This window comes from Pholcus phalangioides, unplaced genomic scaffold (genome assembly GCF_987345545.1).
Source record: "Pholcus phalangioides strain wild (caught in Gottingen) unplaced genomic scaffold, Ppha-v1.0 ptg000007l_1, whole genome shotgun sequence".
NCBI classification, from domain to species: Eukaryota; Metazoa; Arthropoda; class Arachnida; order Araneae; family Pholcidae; genus Pholcus; species Pholcus phalangioides.
In genome coordinates, this window is record NW_028301600.1 from 56,993,380 (window position 1) to 57,011,524 (window position 18,145).

Below are 18,145 nucleotides of genomic sequence, written 5' to 3' on the forward strand. Positions count from 1 at the left end.
TTTTTTCCATATTTTCAAAAAATTAAAGCTTAATTCCAAATTTTTTTACGTCTTTTTTCTGTATTGCGCATTGATACGCGTGTACTATCCATTGTATGCCAATACGTGGCTGTCTCGCACGGTTTTCTTCACTTTTTTGCTTGCTCCCCTAATTGTTTTGCTGTGTGTTAATTTGCAAGATTAACAATTTTTGACGATGATTAGCTGGTTGTCGCGTCTTTGTATCAACAGTCAGCCCGTTCAGTCTCGAGTTTATTTTATGACTGTACGGTTTATTAACTAGTTTTATTATGATTTCTGTATTCTCGCACATGGTTATTTATACACAAAAAATATTTGAGAATTTCAATTCCAGATCAGAATAATTATTAATGTGGTTTTCTCTTTTTTTATGTGTAAAAAAATTTCCTTTGAATAAACTCATGAATGGAAACTTCCGAAAGTTCAAACGTAAAACATTTATTTCATTTAATTATGCATGTTGCAAAACAGGCAACATGTAAATGCAAATGACATCTAAGATTGATATAGCTACAGATGCCTCAAAATATCGAGTCACATTTCGATGTTTCCACAATGGAGCAGTGATAAAATGATAAAAATTTCACGTATAAATATCCACATTCTCGAGATAGAAGCAAAATACGAACAACAAAAAATTATTTTACATACAATATACATTTTCTAAGCTATATTACATCGATTAATATATGAATATACTTCTTCAAAATTCAATAATTTAGTATAAATCTGGAATAAAGATAACAACAGCCTTTAAAAAAAACGTTCAAATGCTCAAAACGTTTCTTGGCTGTAAAAAATGTCTTTAATATTTAAAATTTTTCATAAATTTTTACTATATTTGAAGAACAAGGATACTTTTGTTCATGATATTGTTTAAAAATATGCAATATCGGTAAATTTCTTTTCAAATAATAAGTGTGATCTAAAAAAGCTGGGGAAAAAGGGTAAGAGCCATCTCAAAAAGGTTGTAATTTGTTACATCAAAATATCAGCGGGTATGGAAAAGTGAGCATTAGATTAAAGATGTACAAGTATAATACTAAAACTTTGGGTTCAGATGTGTGAATTCAACAATTTCAATTCCTCCAACATGATCATAAATTGTTCTTTCCATCAGTGTAAAATGTGATAAAAACTGAATTTTTAATCACATTTTATATAATATATAATTTACATATTATGACATTAAATAATTTTTAAATAGACTTTTTATGTGATTATATGATGTATGTAAACGTTTAATAAAATAAAAAAATTTATTATTATTCACATTATGAGCTTTCTCTCTCTTATATGATGATACATTTGGAAATGAATGATGAAACATCGCTAAGAAGTTTGGTTTAAAAAAAATTAAACTTCACTCTAAATAATTTCAATGATCATGTCGGTGTTAAAGATGATTTTAATGACATTTCCTCCTTAGGAATTCCACTACTTTGAAACATGGTATAAATATGGATGAATAAATCCAAGTTAAAATACTGTTATGTATTGGTAAAATACTGTTTCTTAAAAATGTAAATTTATTTGGGCTTTTTTATGTATGATAAAATTATTTTCATGTATGATACTCGTTAATTGAAATTTGGTTCGTGTGAAAACAATAAATATATGCATCATGCATGGATGGATACTTTTGCTTCAAGACGGATTACGCAGAACTCGAATAATTTGATGAACATCGAACAATGCAAACACATGCATATTCTTTCTAAATTACGTATTAAGGAGTCAGAATATGAACATCCAATGACATAAAATTGTGCAAAGTTCTGTAAGGTTGACACAATTAATACATGCATAAACAGACGCGTATGTAAAAGTATTATATGATATACTAAGCTTGTGAGTAAGCAGTACACTTCCATTGTACGACTGTACGTTCAGAGATCTTGAAAACTGTGCACCTGACTAGAGTATTAAATTAGTCCATCACAGCAGGAAATCCGTTTGCAAAAGTTTCTTGCTTGCAGAAGCGAAAAAAAAATGTCCTAAAATTATGGTGGTGAAATGATTGCAGAACATCTTGCGACAAAATCTGAACACAACTACAAATACAGAAATACTAAGCGATACACATCAATGGAGAACGTATCAGACACCAAAAAGAGCAATCCATTCATGGCATTTCTTGTATGATAGGCTGCTTTTTGATAGTGACGCCTCCGAACATCAAGCTACAGGACTTGAATACAGGATCCAAGACAGCGTGAACAACTCCTGTCCAAATCTAAGAGAATATAAGGTCAAATGACAAATTTTTAATGCTTTCATGTAAAAAAAAATGTTTTTTTTTTGTTTTTATTAAATGTAAAAGAACTCAAAAACTGAAGTGTTTGCAGCAAGAAGGGGTTGGCTTAGTGTGGCCAGGTGTCCCGGTTTTCGCTGTTAAATGCACTGTCCCGAGAAAGGCTTTCGGGACGCCTGTTTGTCTCGGTTTTTCTTTGCATATCAAAGATCTAATGGAATAGAATTATTTTTAATATTTATTAAGCCGAACTATATTTCACTCTTAAATTTCAAACTTTGTGCATGCTTTTTAAATTAGTGCAGTCTTGTGTAGATAGTACCTGTGCTGTTTTGGGGTACACACAATGCTACAAAAAGAAAAGATTTAAGCAGTGTTTTATGCTCAAGTGTGCTTAACGTAAAACCAATTGAAATCATTAAACCAGGGTTTTCAACCTGTGCTCCGAGTGAGCTTACCAGGAGCTTCGCGGCCGCTCTAGAATAATAAAATAAATCTGTATCTGTAAATTTGATAAATATGTAGATTTAAAAAAAAAGATTACGAGGCTTACAATTAAATTACAATTTAAATTGTTGACTTTAATCAGTGCTGTGCTAGTCAAAAAAGGTTGGGAAACGCAGCATTAAACTAACACTATGAAGACGCTTTTCCCTATAAAGAGACAATCTCAACCTCACGAGGTAACGGGCTTACATCCCATATCGGGGCAGGGCCGGGGCCATGTCCAACTTTTCGTTAATGCATATCATCTATAATGTCAGAGTCAAAGCCCTTGAAATTTCAGTCTGCTGAGCAATATAGCCGCAATTTCTTCCAATCCGAATTTATGGTCCTTTATGCCGCGGATCACTTAAGTAATCTGGGATAGTGCCGGGGGTAACTTGAGTGATGTAGAGCCGCACTGGGGTCCCTTAAGTGCTCTAAAACTTTGCCAACTGTCACTCAAGGGATTTCTAAATGTGCCACGTATCACTTAAGTGTTCTGAAACTGTGTCGCGGGTCACTTAAGTGATCTGTGAATGTGCCACAGGCCTACTTGAGTGATCGGAAAATGTGCCATGGGCTGCCTAAATACTCTGGGATTGTGCCCTGGGTCACCTAAGCGATCTGTAAATGTGTCACTTAGTTCATTTTTACAAAATTAAGTTTGATGTGGCAGGCCACATCAGATAACGCCCCGGGCCACATTTGGTCCACGGGCCAAGGATTTATCATTATATGGCTTAGAGGGTGGGTCATAATGAAATTTTTAAAAGGAAATTTTGAGTTCTTAGTCTTCGAATAGCATTGAAATTAACAGAAATTGATTATAATAACATATAAAGTTATTTTCTTTCGCAATTTTGCATTTAAAAAAAATGATTTTTTGATTGTTTGGGGGGCAGGAGCCCTCCTATGTCCCCCTCCCCGTGTCTTATCTCACCAATATGTGATAGGAGGTGGGGGCAGAGATGACGAAATTTTGCTGACAAGGGGGGGAGGGGGTCAAAAATGGCTGAAAAATTGCTGACATAATACTTGAACGAATTGCTTTCTCCTTTCACACGAGACGTGGCGATCGCCGCATTCAGTCCGCAGTCGGCTGTTTTGTGTATGAAGTTATGGGAGCGAAATAAAATTATTGCTTTCATTATTGCTCTATTTACAAATAGAGAAATCTATTACCTTTAACAGTTATAAGACATGTTATTGTAAAAAAGGTTTAATTTCATTATAAAAAGTAGGGTTTGAAATTTCTGTATAAATTAAAACAATATTTTCGTAATTATTACATTGTTCTTTGGTTCAATTGTAATGTATTGTGTTTTTTTTTCTCTAAATTTTCTAATGTATAAACTAGAATATGTGTGTGTTCTTACCTTTGATATAAGACATGTGTTAATTGAAAAAAAGATTCAATTTCATTATATAAAGTAGGGGGTACTACTGCTTTTCAAAGTTTAATATTGTTTTTGTTTGTAGCATTACATGTGAATAAATTTTGCACCAAATGAATTTTTTTTTTATCGCCCAATCCCTCAAATTCACTGTTAAGTTCAATACAAACTTCATTCCATGCGTTTCTCATCAAGTTTCTGTCTTTACAATTATCCAATCTTATCACAAACTCGTGGTCTAGCTTCGACCAATGTAATAAGAACTTTACTATCAATAGTTATTCTTGCTAATTTTAAAAGTAAAATCTAGAGAGAAAATAAACTGAACTAAGAAACTATTTGTTTTTTATAACAAACCTACTCAGAGAAGCTCCGTACGGCAGAATGCCAGTAGCGTGTGAAGGCATGCATTTAGTCACGTAGGCCACTGTGTTCTTGGAAACGGCACGGCAGCCGTGTGTTGTAAGGGCAGCGGACGGCAACTTTACCGTACGGCGACTCGTCCGTATCATGTGAGAGCTGCCATCCAATTGCTCACGCCACTAATGGAATGCCTCCGTACGTCCGATCCTCCATACGGACGAATCCGTAGCGTATGAAAGGACCGTGAGTCTTTTTTATCGGCTTGAATGTTCGTAAACCAAAACAAATTTGTATACTGAATCATTTTTTGTTGTTCGCAAACTGAAGGTTCACTGTAATGTTTTTTTTATAAAGTGTGCTTTTTCTTATTTATATAACTAATTGCAATATTTTTGCATTTTTCATTTGAAGTTGCAGGTAAGAAGGGGACTTAATGAAGTAAAAGTGGTCAATACATTTATTGGAGGCTTGAAACATGTTTGGATGTTTATTTATTTATTTATTCAATATTGCCTTGGCAGAGGCCTGTATAAGGGAATGCGGTGGTGAAATTTGATAGCGACGGTTGATGTTACAATTAAAATCGGAAACTGCTGTACAATTAATAACGTTTGATGGAAGAGTCCCGTCATTTCAACTTTTTCCGGGGGGGGGGGGAAGAACATATATGCTTAATCTATGTATATATATATATATATCATTTGTAGCGTATTTTTTAAAGCCGGGGGACCCGATCCCCTCCCCCCTCCCAAATGACGGTTCTGAATGGGAGGTTGTTGCAATCGGTTATTGTTCGTAGAAAGAAACTAAATAAATTTGAAAGTCTATGGATACAAAGACGGGTTTCAGTTTTTGGGAATGGTTAATTCTATTGGAAAAATGTGAAGGTTGTTTTAGAATATTTGAGGTGTGAATATGAAAAAACCGTGGAGGATTTTGAAAATTAAGGTTAATCGAGAGATATGTCTACGGGTGGAAATCGGTTGGACATTGAGTTCGCGCTAAGTTCAGTAACGGCGGCAGAGGAAGACCAGCAGTTAAAAATGAAGCGGTTTGATTTATTTTGAATGGATTCTAATTTGTCTATATTGGAGAGTGTATAGGAGTCCTAGATTTCACAGGCAGATGAGAGTATTGGAAGAGGACATAGGTTTGGAAGCAGAGATGTCTGAGGTGACGGGTGGAGTTTTAAAGGTTTCGACGAATAAAAAAAAGTTTTTGGAGACACTTATGAAAGATGTAATCGACGTGGAGGTTCCAATGGAAGTTGGCAGAAATAATTACACCCAGATATTTAAAATGAGAAATCTTGATAATTATAGAGTTGTTAATAGAGTAAGATTAATCAAGAAGAAGTCATTTGCGAATAAGGTTCAATCTCATGTTGATAAGGACAAACAGAGAAATCGAGTACGGCCCCACCGCAATCTTTCTTTCTATAGATTTCAACTAATTAAATTCGAAAAACCATTGGCTTTGGGATATGTGACTCTCAGAAGGAGGGTTGAATCCTCCCCCTTCTTGGAATATCATGAAATACGAATAATACCGGACAGCTGACCGCCATAGCTCCGTCCTCGTTGCCAAACGTCCATCATTTTACTCACTCTACTCATTTTGGCGCCTCTGTGTAGAAATAGTGTGATAATATTCTCGTAAAACACCGTAAGTTTACTATTTTACACTTTCATTCTCACCAAATGAGGGTTTTGAAAATCTCCCGGTTTCTATTAATGAATTCCGTATGTTTTGTCCCGGTTTTCCATAACGAATTCCGGGATTTGTTCCTGTTTGGCAATCCAGTGGTTAGAGAGCTTGTACTGACTGTGCAGGTCTGGGTTCGAATCCCGGTTCGAGCATTGATGTGTATATTGGAAGAGAACATAGGTTGGGATATGTAAAATAATTTAATAATAATTTAAATAAATTTATAAAACTAACAAAATTCCCTGGTCGAATCATGCTGATCCCTTGGGAATACGTGAGGATCACGTTCTTAAAATTTTTTTTCTCAGGTACCTCATTTGGCCACCCTAGGTTAGTTCCATTTTTCTACCGTTAGGATAAGAAGGAGTCAACTCCTTTTTTTTGTCCCCTTTCTTGCCTCAATGATGGTGTTTGCGGTATCTATTAAGAAACACAGAAACTAACTGCTGGAGTTACCTTCGTGTAGCCCCAAATGAAGTAAATATTTTTTTAACAATAAAGTGAGGGCGGCCTTGACATGACTCAAAAGTGCCAAAAATGGAGTTAATCTCTTCTTGCTGCAAGCCCTTTAATTTCAATACTGACGTAGTTTGTGGCAAAAAAAAAAAAAAAAAAAATATAGTCAACTGAAGTGATTTTCAAATCATCGAATCCACTCATTGATGAAGTTGTTTTGTGGCTGTTAAAAAGTTAGATTGTTTCTTAGATCCCTACAAGCACTTCTGATCAACAAAATTCAGAAAACAAACATAAATTATAAGGCAAATGACGCCAAACTCAACTATTTTCATTTATGTTTTTTCTCAATTCAGACTATTTTTAGCTCATTAAAAAACTACTTTGTATGTGTGTGTCTAGTAGTGTACTTGTTACCGGAAGTTTTCTCATTAGGTTATATCTATTTTTTTTTTTCACACATACCTCGAGAGGAATGTTCAAAACATATAATCCAACATCGATGGGAGAAATTGTATTCATACGACTTACCCTCCGTACGATAAACAAGCATATATCTATGATCTTCATGATGGGAGTGATGACCCAAATGCTTGCGACGCTGACTAGAGAGAACAGTAATCCCCACACTAATCCACACGGCACGGCACAGGCAGCGGCTACCACACGATAAACCCAGAACCTGGTTGCAGAGAATAGCATGTATGCCAAGCCCCAGACTTGATCAAACCCGTGAAGAGAACTAGGCTCAGCCAGCACATCCTCAAAAGCCAACTGCAAAATAGAATAGCACGGATATATTACACGATTTTTTAAAATCACACTAATTTTCACACAAATTGTGGATTATGGGGGGAAAAAAAACTTACAATACATAGAAAAATGTTTGTTTTTCTCATGTGCAACAGGTACTGCATTATAATTTTTTTAACTTTTACAGAATGATATTTATATTATTGATCACGCGTGTTTTTCGTGCAACTATTGATGAACATTGTGAACGTTAAAAAATAAAATCAAAACCAATCTTACATCTACATGATCGTTGATGTGAAGAGTATCTCTGTTCAATAAATTCATGTGAATGGTAAACTGGTCCATACAGCTGAGAGCTCGCATTCTTCGACATTCTCCCTCAGATGTGCCATCTTGGGCATTTCTGTCTCTGCCTTCTTCGTCTTTTTCTACGTTAGACTCGATTTCAGTGGCATCCTTCTCAGGGGTTCCACTCAATACATCTCCAGAAGCTGGGTTTTCGAGCAAAGGTTGGTTTGACTCAGCTACATTAGTTCTGGATCCCTTGAGAGAAGTCCTGTCTTTGGCCGGTTCCATCATGTTTCTTTTGTCTCACCTAATATGAATTCGATTTCTCTGGAAAGAGTAAGAACAAAAATTGGTCAACATTTACAATAATGAAAAAGCATAAGTGTGAAATATACAAATGTTACTCATAATAAAATCTTTGTCGACAGCCAGTTGAATAAATGCGTATTTAGTCTTTTGAGGTCAAGAGTTTGGATAATTTGATTCCACGTCTTTCCGTTGTAGATTTGCTGGAAAAAAAAGGGTTTCAATGGCACTTAAACTGTTTATCTGTCTTCCTGGTGGTTCACACTCGAACTGAGCTTCATAATTGGCAATATCGCACGCTCCATCTGCAATTTTTTTCCTAGCTCAACAAAGTCGTTTGTTAATGTTGAATGAAGATTGTGTTAGCTAAGCTGTGCATCATAAGAGACCGCCTTCTCTTATGGTCGTGTGGAAATTGCTGCCCTTAATGACCTGCTCTTCAGAGATGTCTTATTGCAAATAACAACTTGACAAAGGGAAAAGAAAATATATCTACGTCCAAGGTTGCTCCGTATAGTAGTTCTTATCAGTATTCTTCTCAAGCAACTTTCTGGGCTTTAAATCAATATAAATAAAGATTACATCTGCGTAACTCTAGAAAAATATACGTACAAGGTGGTTACTCAATTCCCTTTGCCTCATTTTACTGACGAACAATTGATCCTAAAGGCATACTGTACTGCTGATGATTAGAAAAATTATCCAAATAGCGTGTACAACTCAGATACGTCATTCATGTTGTAAGGGGTTGTATAGTTATTAAAATAAAAAAAATTAACTTTTTATACGGACACCCAGGGGCGTAGCCAGGAATTTCGTTCGGGGGGGGGACCAAAATGAACAGAACAATGAATTTGGTCACCTTTTTCCCTTTTTTTCTCTCATTTTCTCACATTTCGGGGGGGGGGACCAGACCCCCAAGTCCGTCCCCCCCTCGCTACGCCCTTGCGGACACCTTGTCCTCAAAAACCAAATTAAAAAGTTTTTGCCCTGTCTCTCTGAAGCCAACAAAGAAAATTCCACGCTTCTAAATGCAATATGGTTTTAGAGACAACTTTCAATTAGAAAAAATGATTCAAATGATATCGCCCATCATCTTAAATGCCGTTCAAATGGAAAGTATTCTTAACAAAAAAGTTACAGAATTTAACTTTTCATACGGTCCTTGTCCTATAAATTCCAATTACAAAGTTGTTGACTTCCCTTTCCGAGGCCAACAAAAAGTGTCATGTTTCTAAGTGCAATATTCACAGAGATATTATAGAATTCAAAAATCGGAGAAAGTTGGGAAAGAACAACATAAAAATAAGGAAAAGAAGCGTTGTCCGTTTGTTTCTGTTGCTCATATCTAACTTTTTTCGATTTTGAAATCAAATATCGCAGTGAATATTGCACTTAGAAATGCGAAAGTTTTTTGTTGGCCTCAGGAAAGACCAGGCAACAACTTTCCAATCATGGGCGGAGATATGGGGGGGGGGGGAATCCCCTCAGCATCAAAGGTGAAGTTGACTGATCTAATGTATATATGCATATATGAATTGACATCATCATCATCGTGCCCCCCAGAAATAATGACCGTGCCCCCCCCCCCGACTTCCAAGTCTATCTCCGCGTATGTTTCCAATAGGCTTTTTGAGGACAGGGTGTCCGTATAAAAAGATCAATTTTTTTTTATTTTAATAAATATACAACCCCTTGCAATACGAATGACGTATCTGAGTCCCATACGTTTTTTGGATACTTTTTCTAATTGGAAGTATACCTCTAGGTATACAGCACCCCTTTTTGCAATGCACCCTATATGTACAGGGTGCATATAATAGTGCCTATAAATATACTCCCGTATATTTTCTCATCTTCCGTGTTCTTTCATATTTGAGTGTTAAACACATTATAATCATTTTCTGTACACAAGAGGGCTGTACTCGTGCTGCAGCAGGTATTTTTGAACCAATATTGAATAAACGGAAGACAAGTTTAAAGTGGTCTGTATTGTTTTTCGAAGCTTCATTATGGGAATAATTACTTGCTACGATTCGTCATGCAGTTTTTAAATAACACCAAGAATCGAGTTTCATGTTGAAATGCTTTAAAATCGTTGGTTCTTGTGTGTAGAATCTGCTATCGATGTTTAATGGCAGTAGCGTGTCACTATGGCAACAGTACTGAAAACAATAAGTACTGTAAAATTACTGGTGAATCACTGCACCTGTTCACGTGGCTGAGTCGATAAGAGCAGCTTGATGTGGATTATAGCAGTGGTCCCCAACCTTTGGAAGCCCCTAGCCCGGTAAATTTCTTTTGTGTAAGTGAAAGGCCCGGTCATACACACAACTAACGAGAAATTAATGGGGAAAATGAAACTGCGAATCACTCACGGCCCGGTGTGGCTAATGTTAGGGCCCGGCGGTTGAGAAACACTGGATTATAATAATAAAGTTTATTGTTGTATTTTTCTGTTTAATTACTAAATCTGATACAAAAAACATATATTTTTGCCTACAAACCATGTATCACCATTATCATTCGCTATTGCTTTCAGCGTGAATTTTTTTAAATTTCTTTCTTTTTTTTTCCAATAAAGAAGGTGGTTGAAACAGCCGATGCTGTATATACGTTACGGTAAATGTGGTATATAAATCGGTTATTATACATAAATAACCAGTTATTATGCATACTTACCAATCATCTTGGTAAGTTTGATAAATTTATCTTTTTTACCGGCGAATATGCATAATACCCTAGTATAATTGGTTAATTTTATAAATATGAAAAAATTCCAAATGAGTCTGGTATGCGTGATGGACCCCAATATAACAACAAATTGTACGATCGCACCCCGATGTAATGATAAAATACATGTATGAATTATCACGTATAGCAGTGATTCCTAAAATGTGGGTTGCGACTCCCCTGGGAGTATCACTCAATCAATTAGGGGGGTCACTAAAAATGCCTTTAGTCAGCTGAGGTAATTACCATGATACATGATAATTAGCTCATACAATGTAATTTTATAAAATTCTACTCGTGCAATAATCAAGTTAAAACTTATACAGGGTGACTGTGAGAGAATCATCCGATTTCAAAATTATATATTTCTTAAAAATTAAAAACACAGAATTATAAGTAATATATGCGAATTTAAGAGGGGAAAATATCTACATTTTATATGAAAAATTTTTGTTAATGGTCGATTCCAAGTATAGAATCATTTTGAAATCGGATGATTCTTTCTTAATCACCCTGTATACGAAAATCAAGTAGCATACACCTCTCTAGCTACATTTCCATCGTGCATAAAGAACACCAAGTACATCAAAAACAAAATAAATATTCATATGATATTTTAAAAAAGGTATTGAATATCGTTAACAGTCAATATAGCCTAATTAAAACCGAAACGAGAGTTCCGAAAAGTTTTTTCGGGACAGCATATTTACTAGCAAAAAAAACGGAATGTCTCAGAAATAGTCAGCCTATATAGGGGGCCGCCGATAAATGTTTTTGGTCAAATAGGGGGGGGGGGGTCACACTTCAACAAGTTTGGGAACCACTGATGTATTGTACGATTTCTCATGTTTACCAACGACGCGACGCTTGGGTATTATGCATAATCTCCGGTATAGAAGTGGTAATTTTTTTATTACTTATTAAATTTACCAACGACGCTTGGGTACTATGCATAATTACCGGTGAAAGTGTGATAAATTTAGGGAAATGTATAATCAATATATTTATTTTGATTTATCAAACTTACAAAAATGCTAGGCAATAATGCATAATAACTGGATTTATCACATTTACTGTAACGTATATATATAAAAGAAGTTGATGTGGTTGCGTGGCTGGAGCCATTTTGTTAGTTTGTGTGAGCTAGGCGCGTTGATTAATCGGTGCAAGTGAAGCGAATAGAAGGCGAAACACTGACCCTGAAATCTGTTATCCCGCATATTCTTATAGTTGAGAGTTCTTGAGTGGTTGGAACAAGAACTATCGCTTAAAGTATCAAATTTCTACACAGTCAACAACACGCGGAGAGAAATTTATCGAAACAAGATCTTTACCCCAGCTTCCATTATTTTTCTTTCATCTGTCTTTCTGAAATGAGCTCCCTCGGGGCTACCGAAATACGATGAAAATGTTTCGAGAATTCTTCTGTGAAAAATACTAATGTCATGCGGGTTTACTTTGTAATTGCGAAACGATAATAATGATAATTATGCTGCTAGAAAATAAACTAATGTCATTTTGGGAGGTTTGCCACTTTGCACTGTCTTTGCAAATGCTAAAAACTTCGAATCAATATGATTGTATATGGAAACTCAGCAAAGACATGGCTATGCAATCAATGCCCTCCGCTTGGGATCGGTTTGAAAGCGTGGGCATGGCATTTAAAAACATGGTCTGACTAAAACTTGGTAGGACAAAATGGCTACGGAAACTCTGATCATATATTTACCTACTTTCTCCTCAATTATACGCTAAACTGGCTGTATTGGTTTCTGGACTCAGTATTTCATACTTTCGTGATGAGATTTATGCCATCTGCTTTCAATTATTATGATCAAATACCACCATAAATGACATTGAATAGTTAACAATGATCGTTTGCTTTTACACGTTCTGTTACACATTGTTGATCTCCTTAATGCTTTAAAGAACGTTCTTTTTTGGTATGGCATGACAAAAATGCTTAGCAATAGGATGGTACTGAGGGGTATTTAATACCAAATAGATTTCATACATTTCGGAAAATGCGTGTTTTAGGCCGGTATTACACTATAAAATTTTGATACAAATTCTTTTATAAAACTTGAAAAATGTAACCAATAAGCACATCTGTTACATTCGAGCGAACTTAGCTGATCCACCTATTGGTTGCATTTTCAAGTTTTATAAACGAACTTTTATCAAACTTTTATAGTGTAATTCCGGCCTTAGACACTGTAGAACAAATTTCTTTTATTAAACAGGTACAAACCACAAATGCGCGGCAAAAAGATTGAAGATACTACGTTTTACTGGTAAAAATATTCCTCAAAATTTTAAACCTTTTTTTCAAAAACACTATAAATGGGATTTGGAACATGCCAACAGAGATTGCACCAATATTGTTCTCATTTCCAAATACTGTACCTCAGTCATTGGCGTACGCAAAGGGAGGTTTTGGGGTTCTAACCCCCCCCCCCCCAAGCGATTATAGTGTTATTTTGCAGGAAAAAACGTAAACCCCCCCCCCTTGAGAAGGAAAAAAAAATTTAAACTCTCCCCCCCCCCCCCCCCCGAGAAAATTCTGCGTAAGCCCATGACCTCATTATCAGTTGACTTGTAAAAAACGGAAAAACTTAATTCTGAGATTGTCCTCGTCTTGCTTAATAATTTTTCTAGAAAAGTCAAAGGAAAATTTTCTAGTTTTTTTAAGCAGCTATCGCACTATTACATCTCAAGTACTACCCGTGTAATTGCCATTAACTTAATTGAACGAGTAATTTCATTAGCTTAAGATAACAATTGAAATACCTAAAAACAACACACGTCTGATGAATTAGGTCAGAAATTTGTTCTTTTTAAGTGTTTTGCAGAAACATTTTTACAGAAATAAAGAAATCGAGCATAGTTCTTTTTTTTTGAATAAATGAATCATCATTGAAGAAGATGCCAATACAGTTGGTATGTTGGTGGAGTGGAATGGATTAACAAGGAGATGTCGTGAAAGTGCCAGTGACTATTTTCTTGTCCTTCCTTATTCACGATCTGATCAAGGCCTTATCATTCGATATCACCATGGTAACGTTATTTAAATGAAAACGCCTTCCATCGTTCTCTGGACATTATCCCGAGCTATAAAGGCACGTCAGGGCACAGCATTGTTTTTTTTTTGTTTTTTTTTGTTTCTTTTTACGTTTTTGTTGTTACGCTTTCCGTAAAAATGTAAGTTTGAAGAGATTAAATCTCACTTCAAATGAATCACTTTACATAAAAAAATCTGTTCATAAACACCAGTTTACGTATTCGTGGACTATGAAGATGTAATATGATTCAACTGTCTGCGATCTCTGTAAAAAGCTCAATTAATCAGGGTGATTCTTATAGAACCGGCCTAGTGAATTCGCTGATAATTTCGTAGTTGATACACATGTAACCGCTAAATATTATGACATATTAATCTCTTGGCTTTGTAGAGTGGAACAATCGAATAATTTGTGAATGGCGCAAACAGTTGGCAGCAGATATAGTCATAAGCCCAAGATCTTCAGACCTCAGAAGCCTTAATTTCTTTTTATGTGGGGTTTTCTGGAAAACAGAGTGTACACATTGTACATTGAAGGACCGGAGACACCCTGCTTCACATCTCAGAGGGATATTGAAGCGTTCCGGAAGGATGGGTGTATACCAGAGTGTATGCAAAAGCAAACCTCACACTCATACATCACAAAATTTTAAGAATTACATTCTAGCTGCGATCAGGACAATCACAAAAGAACCAAAGTACACTGCAACACATCACAGAATGTGAAATATCGAGTGGCCGCGTGCCTTCGAAAAAACGGCACCAATTTCAACACCTGCTCTAATCACAATGAATGGCACTAGAATGTACAGTGCAACAATCCAAGGTTAGTTATATATCAAGCACATAATTATGGTATCTTTTGTGATGTACCTCATTCTGTGGGGCCTGTCCTATCTATTTAAAGCTCTAAGACATTGTAAATTGATCAAATTGCAATAGTTTCTGTAAAGAAATTAATTTTTTTTTTACCAACCCCATCTTATGACGATGAAAAAATCACACAACGAAGCTTTAATATTAGTCATTTGTGAAAAAAATCAAAGTATTATGATTAGTTTTCATTAAGATTTTTCATTAGAAAACACAGCCCATCTATTTCACCGCTACAACTAATGAATTGAAGCAATGTAGCTTCTAGTCATGAAGTCACTCAAGGGATGACAATCTACTGCGGTTATTCACAGGGTGTAGGGCCTCGGTCACGTAATGTGCTTGTTATATAAGAGAGGAACACCCTTGCGTGGGCTTTTACTAACACAGACCCAAATGTCCGTTATAGCGTCATTTCCTCTCATTACGCTCTCTCATTCTCCCGGGAGTTGGAGGGGAAGTTTCCTTCGCCTGTTATTTATAATAAAATAGAGCCATATGAGAAAATAAAAAAAAAGCTAGGCCAACTTTCGCCGCATTCATCAGAGTTTTGAGGAAAGTCAGCCTCACTTGGCATGGTTATGTTTCTGAAACACGATTCCTCAGATTTTGTCGGATGGTAAGAAGGGGGGGGGGGAAGGCACCCTAAGTAAAAGTGAGGCTCCCAGCGCTTAATGAGTTTGAAAGCACCAGCGCCAAAATTCTCCATGTGGATATTTTTATTTTCTGTAGAGATTGCAATAAAAAATACTCTTTTTCATTTTTATTTACTTTATTTTATTTTATTTATTTTTTTAGAAAAAAGTTTTCAGTGCCATTTTTATGAGACGGGGTGGAAGGTCGATGATAGGAAAATTCTTATGCTTCGCGCGAGAATTTTTCTGGCCTGATTACCCATGAAAACGGGGGTGAAAAAGAAGCTTGAAGTACTTTTTTTTAATTATTTATATACATATAACTTTTTTTTTTTTCCACTCTTGATCCAGAGTTTATGCTTTTCTATCTTAAGTCGCTAATTTTGGGCCTTCTGTCAGGTCTACTGAGACCTTACTGTTTAAATGTCTTTACGCATGAAGAGCACCAGGTTCGCGGGGATTTCTTCAAGAAGTTTCATTTTTTGAGAAGGATAAATTTCTTTATCCTCTATTTCACGTAAGTTTGGTTTCTTGTCCCACGTGGAACGTCTAAGAAAAACCGGCTCCCTGTCATTCATTAAAAGTTACTTATAAAAAAAAGTCACTTCTAAATAAATATATTGAACCTTAATGGAAAATATACCCGTTCATTCACATAATAATTTTAATGTAGCAATATAATCAGTGTGTTTCATTTTAAACATCTTACATCAGTTTTGAAAATGGAATAAGTTGAAGCCCTTGTAAAAATGAGTAAAAATTGTTTATGATCATTTGCTAATTTTTATATTGATTTAATGAATTGATGGTAAAACGCTTTTTTTTTTTTTTTGATACAGTGCATACGTCTCTATACCGGCCTTCCTTCAAAACCGGATCTTTCTTTTCCTTTCACCAGCCTTAAAAAATTTCATTTCCAACTTGATGTTGCAAGCGGTCTTATTATGTTACTACAGTATTTATGTACGGTAATCTTTAATATTTGAGTGAACATAATCGTTTGAATTTTAATTTTAATTTATTACCCGAATTTCTTAATAGTATTCATGTAGTGCAATATTTATCTATGAGTTACCTAATAGATTTAATATACGTACTAATTTCATAGTTAATTAAATTAATTCATTAACATGTTTTAAACTCCTTCGTTTCATCGGATTTTCTGTCAACCGGCTGACTCTCTGTCGCAGTCAGGCCCGTTAAAAGAGTTTCTGCCATATATTGAAAATTGAATTATTTTTGTAAAATTTATTCCTTTTTTTTATGTAAAAAAAATGCCGAATATATATAATACGACACAACAATCTTTCATTAACTGAAATTCGGTAACTAAGATTTATATAGTGCTTGATTTGGTAAAACATTTAGTGATACGTTCATTTTTGTTTTGAATAGAAAAAATTAAAGGAGGTGGAATCATTAAAAATGTTATCATAAATACTGCCACTTGAGCCTAGCTTATAATTACAATGCAAATACGAGTAATGCGTCATTTCATCATCTTTATCGATTACTTATAAAAATATGTTTACAAACACCCCAAAAAACTCAGTATATTTTCATTTCATATGCCAATACCATGCATAAATAAACACATTTGTGGCTCGTCTATTACTGTTTGCTCTCAGGATGCGAGCTTGGCAAATTCCATCTAATTGTTTAGCCACAGTGTTGTGGTTGCTTCTTTCAAACGAACTGTTTTATAAAAAAGAACGCAGGTCTTTTTGGTACGTATCAGCAAGAAAGATATGAGCGAAAATTCTGTTAGGAAAAGCGGGAGAAAAAAGATGTTGCCATCTCTCCAACCACTGACAGAATCTCTCCGTCAAAACAAAAATTTATCTATTTAACAACCGCTCAGTAAAGATCGAATGTGTGAAATCGCTCTTCCCAACAAAACATCTACCTCCCTCATAACATTCCAAAAACCCAAATCAAAACTCGTGAAACGATCCAAACAATATGTTTCGTTTTCCCCCTTCTCAAAATCAAAGAAAGTGCGATAAAATGATAACGATGTGCGTGAATGTCTTAATGTATGTCGAGAAAAGGTAAATGCAAGCATCGCTTACCTTTCAAAGATGAACTGAGATGTTGCGTTTTGTGTGCAAGTTGGTGATACCTACCCCTTAAAGCTTAGATTCGCTTCTCTTTGCGAAGAGGTTGCCGACTTGTGCTCCGCCACATTTTTTTTGCCAAGTAGAGATGGGAGAGAAATCGCCAACATTCGCCAATGAACATGATTTAAAGTCACGGACAAGAGAAAGATATGTTGTATATTTAGGAGATTTTTCAAGACTTTAAATAAAGAGGAGAGAGTGACACTATCAAGTGGTGTTAGAAATCCAATGCCCTATACAGAAAATGACTTATGAATAAAAACCAAACCGAATAAATAAATGAATATATATATAATAAATAAACACACACACATACAATAAATAAATAAATAAATAAATATATAAAATGAATAAATAAATATATATATATACAATATATATATATAGGGTGATTCAAAACTCAACGTACAAATTTTTAGGGGAGGTAGAAAACACAAAACCACAAAACAGAATCACATTGTAGGAATGTATGACCGGAAACCCAAATCTGATCAGCTGGAGGATAAACGAAGATGAAGAAATGACAAGCCAATAATGGGTGGAAAAACTCTTTATTTTACGATACTTTATACTAGAACACACAGAACTGTACACGTTAAGTTTCACACAACAAGTGCTTAAAATTCTTACCATCCACAGTTTTGCACGCTTCATAACGGCGACGCATTGATTGTCGAACCCTTTCAAAAATA

At 35.3% G+C, this 18,145-nt stretch overlaps 1 protein-coding gene across 1 annotated transcript; it reads right to left on the minus strand.

Annotated features, from left to right (window-relative positions):
- Nucleotides 1-443: 443 nt before the first annotated feature.
- Nucleotides 444-17,495, minus strand: LOC149085532 (caveolin-1-like). The gene is made up of 4 exons (XM_089233595.1): nucleotides 17,406-17,495; nucleotides 7,714-8,052; nucleotides 7,213-7,455; nucleotides 444-2,257 (listed from the first exon to the last, which is right to left on the minus strand). Exons 2-4 carry the CDS (start codon nucleotides 8,014-8,016, stop codon nucleotides 2,147-2,149), a joined length of 657 nt encoding a protein of 218 aa, XP_089089721.1. The 5' UTR covers nucleotides 8,017-8,052; nucleotides 17,406-17,495; the 3' UTR covers nucleotides 444-2,146.
- Nucleotides 17,496-18,145: the final 650 nt, after the last annotated feature.

Excerpts from the sequence above, each read along its gene's own strand:
- LOC149085532 (XM_089233595.1), bottom strand. The coding sequence starts at position 8,016 with ATGATGGAACCGGCCAAAGACAGGACTTCTCTCAAGGGATCCAGAACT. Across the intron at positions 7,456-7,713 it reads ACATCAACGATCATGTAGAT|TTGGCTTTTGAGGATGTGCT; the intron begins GTAAGATTGGTT and ends TCTATTTTGCAG. Across the intron at positions 2,258-7,212 it reads GCTTGTTTATCGTACGGAGG|ATTTGGACAGGAGTTGTTCA; the intron begins GTAAGTCGTATG and ends ATATTCTCTTAG.